General features: G+C 42.5%; 1 protein-coding gene across 2 annotated transcripts in view; it reads right to left on the reverse strand.

Moving 5' to 3' along the window:
* nr6a1a (nuclear receptor subfamily 6, group A, member 1a) overlaps positions 1 to 16,020 on the reverse strand; it is a 118,467-nt gene that overhangs the window by 16,608 nt on the left and 85,839 nt on the right. Inside the window, exon 1 of one of the 2 annotated variants that reach the window (XM_090237234.1) lies at positions 13,917 to 14,119. The exons of the other annotated variant lie outside the window; for it this stretch is intronic. Coding sequence (XP_090093360.1) covers positions 13,917 to 13,968 — 52 coding nt within the window. The 5' untranslated portion in view covers positions 13,969 to 14,119. Of the gene's footprint in view, positions 1 to 13,916; positions 14,120 to 16,020 lie in introns of those variants that run through there. 2 annotated transcript variants of the gene reach the window in all.

Below are 16,020 nucleotides of genomic sequence, written 5' to 3' on the forward strand. Positions count from 1 at the left end.
GTGTGCTTCAAACAGAATTCCCAAAATAAAGGAACATGAACTGGTTCCTTCCTGAAAAACAGATGACCACTACTGGACAAATTTTAACAGTTAACCTATAAATGTGAAAGTTTAGAGATCAACATGGGAGACTGCATTATGACGTTTCATAAAGATACAGAGAGAAACAACCACAACTCTGGTCTTTAATGCCATTCTCAGCTATTACACTATGACTAGCATGACTAGCACACTGTAATGAGTGCTGGGTGGTTGGTTGTTGGTCCCATAACCCAGTCCTGAAGGAGCCTGGTGAGACCTCAGCTATAGTGGGCCTGATTAATGCTACCTCCTCCTGAACCCATAGATTAACCCTAGCTGCTCTGAGCTAAGTCTTTCACTGACGGCCTTTGGTCAACCTGCACATCAGATAGCCGTGAACTTTCCCCTCAGACAGGCTCGTCCAGTTATGGGAAGCCTTTGTGAAAGGTGGTCAAGACTCTGTCCCTGGACTAACTCATTATATACAGTACCAGTCAAAAGTTTGGACACACCTACTCATTCATGTTTTTTTATTTTATTTTATTTTTTACTATTTTCTACATTGTACAATAATAGTGAAGGCATCAACACTATGAAATAACACATATGGAGTCATGTAGTAACCAAAAAAGTGTTTAACAAAGTAGCCTTGATGATAACTCTGCACACTCTTAGCATTCTCTCAAACAGCTTCACCTGGAATGCTTTTCCAACAGAAGGAGTTCCCACTTATGCTGAGCACTTTTCCTTCACTCTGCGGTCCAACTCATCCCAAACCATCTCAATTGGGTTGAGGTCGGGTGATTGTGGAGGCCAGGTCATCTGATGCAGCACTCCATCACTCTCCTTCTTGGTCAAATAGCCCTTACACAGCCTGGAGGTGTGTTGGGTCATTGTCCTGTTGAAAAACAAATGATAGTCCCACTAAGGTCAAACCAGATGGGATGGCGTATCACTGCAGAATGCTGTGGTAGCCATGCTGGTTAAGTGTGCCTTGAATTCCAAATAAATTACCGACAGTGTGACTACCTCAATAATCTGGTTGAGAGAATGCCAAGAGTGTGCAATGCTGTCATCAAGGCAAAGGGTGGCTACTTTGAAGAATCTCAAATATTAAATATTTTGATGGTCAGAAGCTAGAGAAGGGATCTGCCATTCAACTGTATTAGGGTAACATTTTGGAGTGACAGTGGAATCAACCAGTCATATTTTGACTTAATGGGTGGGACAACTAATGCTAGCCAGAGCAAGATGAGCTAAAATCTAACGAAGGAACATTAAATAAACCCTCTCAAAGTTTTTCAGTTAGTTGGACGTCAAAATTGCACTGATAAACGATGGCGAACTGTAGTCTCCTCGTCCTTCTGCAGCTTGCCTGCCAATGCATGCTTGCCCCAACCAAGCACCAAAGCTAACTGGCTAAAGTTGGCTAGTTTGCTAGCTAGCTACTTCCACACATAAATGAGAGAACACCTCACTCTGACCATTTTCCTCGCCGTAGCATATTTTCTAGAGCGTTCTTGACTAACTATAACTTATTTTCCCCTACGTTTACTGACACTGGCCATATTCAGCGGGTGTTGCGCGTTCAGAAATTCAGCACTGGTTCTGCACTCTGGTACACTCAGACGAGAGTGCTCAGAAATCAGAGTAGAGTAGTGAATTTGCGAACGCATGATATGCTAACTGGATAACAGTCGTTGAAGTTCTTGCTAGCTAACCAAATGACACCTGCATCTCTAGCCACTGAAAAACGATATGAGGAGAAAAAGTCAGTCACTCCCCCACTCCTCCAATGGCATGACATGACATCCTCCTAGCAGCTAGCTAGCTATCAAGCTAATGTTAGGCTCTGTGTTTTTAGCTTGCTACATAAATAGATTCGCTAGCCTATTAGCCACATTATGACTGACTTGTGATCCTTTCCCTTGCTAGTTTGATTGTATTGACATTCCCAGTGCTAGTCACATTCATCCGTTGTTGTCCATAATATTGAGTCACTAAAACTGAAACAGTGCATCCCGAATGGAGGCAGCAAACAATGTACCAAGCCAGCTGTGATTTGCAACCTGATAGCAATATTTTTTGGATTACCAAGAAATGTATTGGTGAATTATATTAATCATGCATTGAACTGGATCCATCTATTCTGCCTACAATGCCTTAGTGTAAGTTATGGAACGCTGAGTCAAATAGAACCTATTTTTAAAACGTCTTATTAAGTTGGTTTTGTAGCATACACTCGGAAATTTACATTTTTTTACTGATATTATGGTTGTCTGTTTGTTTCATACCTGCAAAGTACTTCAAATGCTAGTTCCACTTTAAACTTTAGGTCAAATTTTGTGTGCTAAACGTGAAATGCTTTTTGCAATGGGAAGTAATAGTTGTAAATTTCGATTGGGAAATGCTTAATGGCTGAGTTTTGTATTCTTATGATTGGGACCTACTGGCTTATTATGTCAGAGTTTATGGACTGTTAATGCTTTAACATCATGCTGTGTGTGACTGCTGTCTTCCATCGGCCCTATACACTGGTGTAGTGGTGCCTGGAGAAGTGTGTATACTCTAATTTTGCCAAAAAGTTCCCAAATGGCAACAGTGCAAAAAATCATGTTTTCCTATGATATTCTGCTGAAATTAGGCCATGTGTGAGGCACGGATGTGAATATATTCACTTGCTTTGCGATTGTGTAGGCTACTTTCTGCATGATTTCTCTATTATATTACATAATTGATAAAAAAAAAAAACTGAGATATCACGTTTACATTAGTATTCAGACCCTTTACTCAGTACTTTGTTGAAGCACCTTTGGCAGTGATTAAAGCCTTGAGTCTTTTTGGGTATGACCCTACAAGCTTGGCAAACCTGTTTTTGAGGAGTTTCTCCCATTCTTCTCTGCAGATCCTCTCAAACTCTGTCAGGTTGGATGGGGAGCATTGCTGCACAACTATTTTCAGGTCTCTCCAGAGATGTTCTATAGGGTTCAAGTCCGGGCTCTGCCTGGGCCACCCATGGACATTCAGAGACTTGTCCCGAAGCCACTCCTGAATTGTCTTGGCTGTCTGCTTAGGGTTGTTGTCCTGTTGGAAGGTGAACCTTTGCCACAGTCTGAGGTCCTGAGCACTCTGGAGTAGGTTTTCATCTTGCATCTCTCTGGACCTTGCTCCGTTCATCTCTACCTCAATCCTGACTAGTCTCCCAGTCCCTGATGCTGAAAAACATCCCCACAGCATGATGCTGCCACCACCATACTTCAACGTAAGGATGGTGCCTGGTTTCCTCCAGACATGATGCTTGGCTTTCAGGCCAAAGAGTTCAATCTTGGTTTCATTAGACCAGAGAATCTTGTTTATCATGGTCTAACAGTCCCTTAGGTGCCTTTTGGTAAACTCCAAGCGGGCTGTCATGTGTCTTTTACTGAAGAGTGGCTTCCGTCTGGCCACTCTACCATAAAGGCCTGATTGGTGGAGTGCTGCAGAGATGGTTGTCCCTCTGGAAGGTTCTCCCATTTCCACAGCGAGTTCTTGGTCACCTCCCTGACTAAGGCCCTTCTGCCCCGATTGCTCAGTTTGGCGGCTAGCTCTAGGAAAAGTATTGGTGGTTCCAAACTTCTTCCATTTAAGAAAGATGGTGCCCACTGTGTTCTTGGGGACCTTCAATGCTGCAGAATTGTTTTGCCACCCTTCCCTAGATCTGTGCCGCAACACAATCCTGTCTCGGAGCTCTACGGACAATTCCTTCGATCTCATGGCTTTGTTTTTGCTCTGACATGCACTTCTTCCTCTTCTATGATATGGCGGTCCACAAACCAACATTAAAGGTGCATGCCGCCATCTACTGTGCTGGAGTGTGTGGTCAATCACGTTTAAAACATTTCTATATCCTCCTACCTAAATTAGTTCTTCTGAAAAAAACTTCTAATAGACCCTCCCCCACTCCCAAAATCGCTTCCAAACTCCCCCAACCCTGTCCAACCTCAATGACCCTACACTTCAATCTTTCCCTCTCTTCAACATACTTACAACAATATAACAACACAACAACACATGCTCCACCGTTTCATCGAACATACACTCCAGACACAAACCATTCCCTTGCTTGCCAACCAGATGTAGTAACAAGTTCAATGTATAATGTCCTAAGTGCAATCAAGTAAGCACCACCTATTTCTTCCTAATCTGACCTTTGAATCTTGGTCCACCGACCTTTCTTTGGAGGGCATATAAACGCTGGCCCTTAGGCTTAGCGTCCCATCTCTTCTGCCACACATCTATCAAAATGGCTCTCATCTTACATTTGGCCTCACCTCTACCCAGTGGAACACTAATATCAATTCTCTCTTGTTTCAAAGCTTTTTTGGCTGACTGGTCTACAATTTAATTTCTGACATGCACTGTCAACTGTGAGACCTTATATAGACAGGTGTGTGCCTTTCCAAATCATGTCCAATCAATTGATTATACCACAGGTGGACTGGTGGACAATCAAGTTGTAGAAACATCTCAAGGACGGTCAATGGATACAGGATGCACCTGAGCTCAATTTCGAGTCTCATAGCAAAGGGTCTGAATACCTATCTAATAAGGTATTGCAAAAATGGCAAAAAAACTGTTTTCCCTATGTCATTATGGGGTATTGTGTGTAGATTGATTAAAATCTATTTTAGAATAAGGATGTTACGTAACAAAAAAGGGAAGGGGTCTGAATACTTCCTGACTGAATGGAAGCTGCTAATTATTTGTTTTTAACTCCACTGGTCTCGGGAAGAAATTACAAGTCCTCACCTTCTGAGACCGAGTCAAGACCGAGTGCAAATGTATCTGACACAGAGACAAGACCGAGACACTCAATATGTTGTCGGAGACCGTGACAGGTCTCGAGTACTACAACACTGACTGCAACGTAATCAGAATCCTGCTATACAGATGTAGGAACTTAATTTGAGCCAGTTTGCTACAGCAAGAAAATAATCCTACACCAACAGGAAATGTTTATTATTATAATAATTAACTGGTATTTTGTAGGGGTTTGATACATTTTCCGTAAAGGTAAATCAAGTCTAAAATGTCAAAGTGGTAAATACCTTGTAATTCATTTAAGCATCAGCTGTCAGAGCCAACAGGAAATGTTTATTATTCTAATAATTATGTCACGTTCGTTTGAAGCATACTCGTACCAACGTGCAGCGTGATCTGGGTTCCACATCTTTATTTAGTGAAACGCACAAAACAATAAAGCAAGAACGAAACAAACAACGAACTGTAACTAAGCGGTGTAACATACACTAACTCAAAACAATATCCCATAAAACACAGGTGGAAAAAATGCTACTTAAATATGATCCCCAATTAGAGACAATGATAGCCAGCTGCCTCTAATTGGGAATCATACCAAACACCAACATGGAAAAACTAAACTAGAACCCCACATAGAAAATAATAACTATAAAAACCCCCAGTCACACCCTGACCTACTCTACCATAGAAAATAAGGGCTCTCTATGGTCAGGACGTGACAAATTACTGGTATTTTGTAGCGGTTTGATACATTTTCTGTAAGGGTAAATCAAGTCTAAAATGTCAAAGTGGTAAATACTTTGTAATTCATTTAAGCATCAGCTGTCAGAGCAGCTTGCCGATCATTGCACCTGTACATAGCCCATCAGTAAATAGCCCACCCAACTACCTCATTCCCAGATTGATTTTTGTTTTTTTGCTCCTTTGCACCTCAGTATCTCTACTTGCACATTCATCTTCTGCACATCTATCACTCCAGTGTTCAATTGCTAAATTGTAATTATTTCGCCACTATGGCCTTACATCCCTAATCTTACTACATTTGCACACACTGTATATAGACTTTTCTATTGTGTTATTGACTGTACGTTTGCTTATCTCATGTGTAACTCTGTGTTGTTGTTTTTATCGCACTGCTTTGCTCTATCTTGGCCAGGTCGCAGTTGTATATGAGAACTTGTTCTCAACTGGCCTACCTGGTTAAATAAAGGTGAAATAAAAATATATATGTTTTTTTAAATTACAAACTTCAAATGCCTTTTAAACTTCAAATAAACTACACATTTTAAATGTCCTGCATTGCATCAAATTAAGATCCTACATTTGTAAGAGGTGCTATCTGTCCAGTATTGCTCTAAGCCTACTATAAGAAGTAGAGTGGGCTTTCAGAGTCCAGAGTAAGGTTCATGTATTAGAGCTAATTAGCCAGAGCAGGAGGAATGTATAGGAGGATAAAGCCTCTCCCAGATCTACTGAATGGTGAATTGAAGACCTCTAAATCCCAGTGGGATTACCATTTAAATTGTTTAAATTCTGTCTCCTTAGGAAGCTCCTCAGAGGTTGTCATACTGTACACACACACACACACAATAGGGTCACTCGGTTCCCGCCAGTAGATTATAATTTAATCATTAGTTAATAACGTGAACACACCGCCACCCTGAAAACAGTGAGGAGCTTTGACTCAACACAAGCGTAGATTTTTCAGTGACACGACTCCAATTTTTGGTCTTCTATATGGAACACTCATGTAATGACTGTCTATCACACTGCCATACAGATAACAATGTAGTACAGAGAGACTCCGTTGAATTAAAAAACAAGGTGACTGTGACCATTCGGTTACTGGCCCAACGCTCTTAATCACTAGGCTACCTGCAGCCATATACGAGGAGCATCAATTTGCTTTCACACACTACTACATATTGCAGCATGTAAGCACTTTATATCCAGAAAATGTTGATGTCCTATATAATGATTCCATGTGAAGTGACTTTAGCCTGGTTAAAATGGGCTCTTGGAGCACAATGAGGACAGAAGCCTGTGGCCCAAGGAAGGGTGGAGGTATCAGAGAAGGTTCAGCTTGAGGTCTAAATCAAGAGCCCTTCAGTCGTTAAGCCCCTGTGCTGTGTGCTAAATAGAACAACACCTCCACTAAGCCTGCCAGAAAAGAAGACAGGACCCACATACGCCCTTTGTTTCAACTGAGAGCTATATTCTGTTTCTCAAATTGGCTGCCACCAAAAGGTGCTATTTTTTGGGGCATACTGTATACGGATCTTCCTCTGCATTGTCTTGCTTATAAGTTATAGATCACCAACACCATGTTCTGTTCAGCTATTTTACTTCAACCTAAGCTGTGAGAGCACATAAAATATTTCATTGCCTTAAAGCAAGTTTTACACTATGGATCCTCTCCTCCTCAATAAGCCATTTGTCTCTTACTTTAGCACATGAATGCATCAAAACCATATATTTCATTGAGCATCCCATGTGAAATGCCTGACATCCTTCAATGAAAAAAACACAATGACCGTTAGTTTCCTTAATTCACGCCAGCAGAGTCTTATTTGCCAAATATGTCACCCTCTCTTTCAAGTGCATGGCCACCATATAAACAACCTGCTTCACACCTTCACACACTTGATCTCAATGTGTCACGTCAAACTCTGGCTCCGCCTCACCTGTATGGCAGCGAGTGGTCCAGTCTGTCAAATTGGTTCCATCCTGGTTCTGGTCACCCTCCCTTCCCCCGGCTCCTCCTGGATCATGTGACCAGGGTGATAAATCCACAGTAACGGGACAAGTCGAAGAGTTGTAAAGTCAGGCCTTTGCTTCATCTTGAACTCCACCCTCTCTCTGCAGCCTGGTTCCTGGGACCCCCACCTCACCCCTCCCTCACCCAGCCCTCCCACTGGGCCATTAAAGCCTGCATTGTTTCCCAGGGGTCAGGCTGGGTTTCATTTCAAACCTTAACGCAAACCAGGAAATGCAACGCAAGCATTTTAAACCAGAGTCAATGGACAAGAGACATTCCCAAACACCACTCCTGTTTCACACTGATCCAATAATGATATTGGCCTACTTACAACTACATTAGTGAACTAGATGCACAAGGTAACGTTTGGAGTTAACCCTTTCAGTAATCTTATTTCAGCAATTAAAACAATACTCCTTATCAACAGGTTTGTTTATACTGGGGGAATGAAATTGAAATTCAAAAAATGGAACCACCCCCTATTGGTAAATTTGTTAATGATTTGATTTTGCTCCATGGTTTCTCTCCCCATATTACCTGTGCCATGCTGAGAAAAGAGACATATAGTGGCAACATCTTCCCTTTGTCAGATTCCCAGTCAGACAAAGGTCAATGGAGGAGCCTTTGAATGGGTGACACTGGGACAAGGCCTGCTGAAGGGTATTACACTCAGCAGTTTGGTCTTGTGTTTCCATTACAATCATGTCCAGCTGAAAGGGAGCAGGGGTTGAATGGAGCTCCTGTACTTTTCCACTGTTCCCTCCCTCCCTCTTTACATCTCTCTCTACAATACTCACTCCTTTAAATCAAATTCTATTTGACACGTGCCGAATACAACAGGTGTATGGACCTTACAGTGAAATGCTTACTTACTAACCAACAGTCCAGTTTCAAAACAAATATGGATAAGAATAAGAGATAAAAGTAACAAGTAATTAAAGAGCAGCAGTAAAAAATAACAATATATACAGGGGGTGCCAGTACAGAGTCAATGTGCGGGGGCACTGGTTAGTTGAGGTAGTATGTACATGTAGGTAGAGTTATTAAAGTGACTATGCATAGATGACAGGGGGGGGGGGGGGGTGCAATGCAAATAGTCAAGGTAGCAATTTGACTAGAGGTTCAGGAGGAGTCTTATGGCTTGGGGGTAGAAGCTATTTAGAAGCCTCTTGTACCAAGACTTGGCGCTCCGGGTACCGCTTGCCGTGCAGTAGCAGAGAGAACAGTCTGACTAGGGTGGTTTGACCATTTTTAGGGCCTTCCTCTGCCTAGTATAGAGGAAAGGGTGCATACTTTCTCCTAACTAAGTACAGTACATGCCGACTCATTCTCTCTCCCACTCTTATCTCTCTATCTCTATGAGACAGTAAGAAGATATAACCAATTTGCACCTTTCCAACAGTCAGCCACCATGCTGTTTGGTCTCTCCTGTCTCCATAGTGTTATGTTAATTTATGCAGTTGCAGATTTGGCTCATAGTCATGACAATGGTGGCATGTTGACATCGCATACTATACTGGATAACATTTAACCCCCCCTCACACAGTACTGTCTCTGGGAAGCAGGCTGAGATCTTACCAGGGATTACAGCCTGGGTCATTAGCATTGGGTAATTACAGTGCCTTGCGAAAGTATTTGGCCCCCTTGAACTTTGCGACCTTTTGCCACATTTCAGGCTTCAAACATAAAGATATAAAACTGTATTTTTTTGTGAAGAATCAACAACAAGTGGGACACAATCATGAAGTGGAACGACATTTATTGGATATTTCAAACGTTTTTTAACAAATCAAAAACTGAAAAATTGGGTGTGCAAAATTATTCAGCCCCCTCAAGTTAATACTTTGTAGCGCCACCTTTTGCTGCGATTACAGCTGTAAGTCGCTTGGGGTATGTCTCTATCAGTATTGCACATCGAGAGACTGACATTTTTTCCCATTCCTCCTTGCAAAACAGCTCGAGCTCAGTGAGGTTGGATGGAGAGCATTTGTGAACAGCAGTTTTCAGTTCTTTCCACAGATTCTCGATTGGATTCAGGTCTGGACTTTGACTTGGCCATTCTAACACCTGGATATGTTTATTTTTGAACCATTCCATTGTAGATTTTGCTTTATGTTTTGGATCATTGTCTTGTTGGAAGACAAATCTCTGTCCCAGTCTCAGGTCCCAGTCTCAGGTCATTCTTCCAGAATGGTCCTGTATTTGGCTCCATCCATCTTCCCATCAATTTTAACCATCTTCCCTGTTCCTGCTGAAGAAAAGCAGGCCCAAACCATGATGCTGCCACCACCATGTTTGACAGTGGGGCTGGTGTGTTCAGGGTGATGAGCTGTGTTGCTTTTACGCCAAACATAACGTTTTGCATTGTTGCCAAAAAGTTCCATTTTGGTTTCATCTGACCAGAGCACATTCTTCCACATGTTTGGTGTGTCTCCCAGGTGGCTTGTGGCAAACTTTAAACAACACTTTTTATGGATATCTTTAAGAAATGGCTTTCTTCTTGCCACTCTTCCATAAAGGCCAGATTTGTGCAATATACGACTGATTGTTGTCCTATGGACAGAGTCTCCCACCTCAGCTGTAGATCTCTGCAGTTCATCCAGAGTGATCATGGGCCTCTTGGCTGCATCTCTGATCAGTCTTCTCCTTGTATGAGCTGAAAGTTTAGAGGGACGGCCAGGTCTTGGTAGATTTGCAGTGGTCTGATACTCCTTCCATTTCAATATTATCGCTTGCACAGTGCTCCTTGGGATGTATAAAGCTTGGGTAATCTTTTTGTATCCAAATCCGGCTTTAAACTTCTTCACAACAGTATCTCGGACCTGCCTGGTGTGTTCCTTGTTCTTCATGATGCTCTCTGCGCTTTTAACGGATCTCTGAGACTATCACAGTGCAGGTGCATTTATACGGAGACTTGATTACACCCAGGTGGATTGTATTTATCATCATTAGTCATTTAGGTCAACATTGGATCATTCAGAGATCCTCACTGTACTTCTGGAGAGAGTTTGCTGCACTGAAAGTAAAGGGGCTGAATAATTTTGCACGCCCAATTTTTCAGTTTTTGATTTGTTAAAAAAGTTTGAAATATCCAATAAATGTCGTTCCACTTCATGATTGTGTCCCACTTGTTGTTGATTCTACACAAAAAAATACAGTTTTATATCTTTATGTTTGAAGCCTGAAATGTGGCAAAAGGTCGCAAAGTTCAAGGGGGCCGAATACTTTCGCAAGGCACTGTACATTCTAGCCAGATACCATGTTAATTCTATGCTATTTAATACTATATTAGTCACTAGTTTGTAAGATTTTTTTCAGTCAGCACAACCCAATATGAACCAAATGGTGGTATTTAACAACACAGGCGCTTATAACAGGCTCAGCAGACTAACGGACTCAGCAGACTAACGGACTCAGCAGGCTAACGGACTCAGCAGTTTGATATTGTGCTTGTTAATGTGGAGCCTTAACAGTCAGCACAACCTAATATGAACCAAATGGTGGTATTTAACAACACAGGCGCTTATAACATTGGGCCATTTAAACCCCCCCTTTAATAAAAGTCTGTTTCCCCCAGCACTCCTCAGTATTACTGGGGGCTTCACAGAGGCTAATAGGCTCAGCAGGCTAACAGCCTCAGCAGGCTAACAGGCTCAGCAGGCTATCAGACTCAGCTGACTAATGGGCTCAGCAGACTAACGGGCTCAGCAGACTAACGGACTCAGCAGGCTAACAGGCTAGGCAGGCTAACAGGCTAGGCAGGCTAAAAGGCTAACAGACTCAGTAGGCTAACAGACTCAGGAGGCTAACAGCCTCAGCAGTCTAACAGGCTAACAGGTTCAGCAGGCTAACGGGCTAACTCCCACCTATCTTTTCCATTACCAGACCCTTCCTGTCTCGGGATATACAAACTATAATGCAATCAAGCACTTGCTATTATATCCGTGTGTGTGTGTGTGCCTGTGTCTAGGGGGGGGGGGGGGGGGGGGGCTTGACTATCTAAATAGACTTGATCTAACTAAAAACAGCACCTAGAATAATATCCATACTATGCATAGGAACAAATGATTCATCAGAAGGGGATTAAGAACAATCAATAAAGTGATCAGGTCAAGGTATGGCTTTTTTTCATAGGGAGTATCAGATGGTGTTTTGTGTGTGTTAGATTTAAAGTGTGTATGCATCGGGGGTGGGTACTGGCAGGACTTGATTTGGTTTGGCTGGATCAGAACTCACATAAAGGTTCAAATGAAATGAGGGGAAAGACCCTAGAATGCCATAATAAGCAGGCGTTGGCATTGGCTATATTTAGCCTGTACAGATGCCACAGTTCCTGACCTCCCCCACTGTTATTGATCTTCACACACACAGCCTCTATCCCACTACCCCCGCATCCACAGACACACACATAAGCACACGCAGACTCCCCCCACCCAGAATCTGTAAGAAAGGGGACTTCCTGCTTGGATGAGCCATGGCAGGAGTGAATTGGTGTGTTGAGAGACAGAGAGAGGCATCAGCGGGCTCCTTTACATGATGAAAGACTGAGTGGATTTAACCCTCCTTCAGCTGGAGAAGAAACATAACTTCCAGAGCTGACAGGATAGGACTAACATGCGGAAAGGGAGCAGATACAGTAGCCCCTCCCTTCCCTGAAAAGACAACACATAAGAGACAATAGGAAACATGAGAGAAATGTTCCCAGAGAATTCGTAAACGGAACAACTCAGCTTATGGCTATGTTATATTATTGTTAAACCACTAGACAATCGATCACAATGACTATCACACGCCAAGATAACCATTATCAAACACATAGGGCTCAGCAAAGAGCTCTTGATCTGGTTGTCTCTAGAATAGCAGGGCCGGCTCCAGGCATAAGCGACATAAACAGTCACTTACACAAGGTGCAAGTTCGAAATTTGGTTGTGCATTAGCAGTTTTTCTCTTGTTCTGTCAGTCAATGACAGTCACTCAATTAGCCATGTCAGCTAACAATTTTTAGATTGGTAAGTTAGTCTAGCCAGTTATCTAAAATTGTAGTAATCATGGCCGAATACCGACCGGGCACGTGCCCAGGGGCCCTGGCCGCCAGGTGGCCCCCAATGATTTTGTTAGTCACTCAGTCAGATATGGTAAAATCTATACAACTGCAGAAGACTTGTATTAAAACTGCCAAATATTCTCTACGACCATGGCAAAATTTGTAAACAAAACTCGCTCAGGGCCCTCAAAAGGCTAGATAGAACACTGGCTGGTGGTAACCATGGTAGCACTGAGTGATGGGTCATACAGGTGTAGTATCTTAATCACTCTTTTGTTGCTGAGAATTGGAAACGCAGATGAGCTTAGTGTTTGACATAAATTCAATGAAAACCCACACTAACACAGGGTTATATTAACAGTTTTGCAATTTCCATGTAGCCTACCCATTGACTGAGAACATTGCTAAGGTTTGAGTCATCTACAAAGTCCAAGGACATGATAGTTAGTAGGACTGACTGAATGGATTGGTTTGGGTCTGTAAATGAATAACTACAATTTCCTTCACCATTAACTTACACTTGAAAAGGGATTTGTATCAAAATGAAACACTGATGACTCTTGCATGGCACGTATAATTTCAAATATTAATTGAAAGGTAGTACAGGCTGATATGAATTCAAATGAGGTGAAATAAAGTGAAACTGTGTTAGGTTTGGAAAGGTAGTCAAAAATTGGCTAACCCAGGGGTTTAACACTGCCCAGTAGAGTAATCTTAACCTCTCCTCCAACACATAAACAATGCTGACTGGGGACAAAACCTTTTCCAGATGGGCCACAGACACAGACCACAGATCAATACATATCTAACCCCACTCAGCAGTACACAACAGCACTCAACTACACATACCAATACCCACTCTGCTACGTTCACATTAACACACATTGAAATATGGCGAAATACTCTGAAAACATGTGAACAGTCCTCAAATATGTATTCACAAATTCATGAAAATTAATTGATTATTCAACAAAATACGCAAACATATTTGGAATAACAGAAATAAGCACACAATCCCCTGCAACTATCAAGTCATTTATTGTAGTACATATATGTATATCTTGGAAAGTACAGCACCAACAAAAGTGACAAACTGGTCACAATATCATTACATAATGGGTTTCCGAAGAAGAAAATACGAAACTAAGAAAATGATTTGACAAAACCATTGATTAGCCCTTCAACTAAATGCTAGTCTGTTCTCTCATTTATACATGCTGATGTAAGGTTGCTTAAAGTATGGGCCATAAAGGCTATAGACCCAACCCCTTTCACTCTCCCATCCTCTCTTACCTTCCCATGTATCCATTTCATGCTTCTCCCAGTTTGCCGGGACGCCATTCATGCACAGATTCCGCTAAAGAAAAGCCACAGGGCAAGGGAGCCTCATGACTCTTGTCCTTCTCTCTCTCTCTCTCTGTCTCTGTCTCTCTGTCTCTGTCTCTCTCTCTCTCTCTGACAGACAACCTCTTCCGTCTACAGACTGTCCTCTCTCTGAGCATAGACTCCTAAGCCAACACCACTGGTCACTTTACTGCCTGGTCACATGACCACAGAGTTCAAGCCCTGGGGTCACAGCTTGGCTTGAGGTCCAATGATGGTTAGGGGTTATCTGAGTGGAACTGATGGTCCTATTTTCTCTGCTGTTGAACAATGCTCCCCCTGGCCAAATTAGCCTCCCCTCCCTCTGCCTCTGGCACTTTCCACAGAGGACCAACGTGCACGTCCAAGCATAAACACAGGTTCAAGCTGACAACACACACTGACATTAACTAATCGAGTCATTTCGTCAAAAGAAGGCCAATAGAGTTAACCAAGGTGTCAGTGCTAGGTAGCAAACCAGGAACAGTGCACTGGAAAAAAACAGAGCCACTAGATAATGCTTAACAAGTGTAAGATATTAATGATAATTATGTGTTCCTGCAGGTGATCACAATAATGATCCACCATATATTGTCACAAAATGAACCCACAAAGCAACATACAGCCAATCAAACAGTTCACCAATTAATTGCTTGGTATAGTGTACTGCCATAACTAGTTCTAAGTGAATTATTTTGTCTTTGTCTTTGTTTTAATGCTTTACCATCCGATGGATTTTCCTCCTTCATCCCTACAGTGTCCTCTCCAGGAAGCCATGTTATGAAGTGTCCAGTTCTGAACCAGTGGACCACGTACTCTACTGTTACCCTGTACCCTCCTCTCCTGGGGACCTCACACTACCGGTCACCCTTGTCCTGTCCAGTCAGGTCTCAGCCCACCGTCCTGAGCTCCACCCTGCTAATACCGCAGCCACTTGTTCACTCTCCCACAGCCCCACAGGCTCACGACCCACAGCCCACCCCCAATGTCGATGCTAATGAACTACCTCAGTAAGTCACATATAAGAGGCTTAACACATTCAAATGTCATAGAGGATAGGGAGAGACTGATAGAGAGGCAGGATACAAGGACAGAGACATTCAAATTTTTAGCATGTTTAGGTGGGGTGGATAGTGACCATTGTTCACAGTAGTAGTAGTACTAGTATCAGAAATAGTAGTAGTAAAATAGCAGATTGCTGATCCATCAACAGACCTGCTCTAGTATTGTAGTAGCCAGAGACAAGTCTCGCCGTCTCCCAGATTACAGTAATGTCGAGGTATTCGAGGTAATATGTACATGTAGGTAGAGTTATTAAAGTGACTATGCATATGCTTCCTTTCCTCTTTACCATAGCCACTGCCCAAGCCTGAAGCGGGGTTGTTTCATACGCATACAGTCCACACTCAAGATTTCCAAACGGCCAAACATTCAATGACATCCAGGAAATGAAAAGGAAATGATTCTCCAATCAACTTAAAGCATAGATTACTTGATATGGAAAATACATCATACTGTCTGTCTGTCTGTCTGTCTGTCTGGTCAAAAAACTATACCGCTCCCGCGTCTAGCAAGGACTCCTCCCCCCGAAGGCGCAACTTCCTGCCTTTATCCTAACACACTTACCACAGTACAATGAATGGGCAAGGGGGGGGTTTATAAATCATAAAGGTACGTACCTAATATTTCATCGTATACATTAATATTTCATATATTTACACAAATGTACATGGAGCTCGGTATGTTCAGTCTTTTATACAAATATGTCCAAATCGGCTCCAACAGCATATATAATAATAGAGAGTAGCAGCAGCATAGAAGAAGGTGAGGGGTTGGGGCAATCCAAATAGTCCGGGTTTCCATTTGATTCGCTGTTCAGCAGTCTTATGGCTTGGGGGTAGAAACTGTTTTAGAAGCCTCTTGGACCTAGACTTGGTGCTCTGGTACTGCTTGCTGTGCCGTAGCAGAGAGAACAGTCTATGACTAGGGTGGTTGGAGTCTATGACAATTTTTAGGGCCTTCCTCTGACACCGCC

The sequence above is a fragment of the Oncorhynchus mykiss genome, chromosome 6 (assembly GCF_057628025.1).
Source record: "Oncorhynchus mykiss isolate SJ-2025 chromosome 6, ASM5762802v1, whole genome shotgun sequence".
Taxonomy (NCBI): Eukaryota; Metazoa; Chordata; class Actinopteri; order Salmoniformes; family Salmonidae; genus Oncorhynchus; species Oncorhynchus mykiss.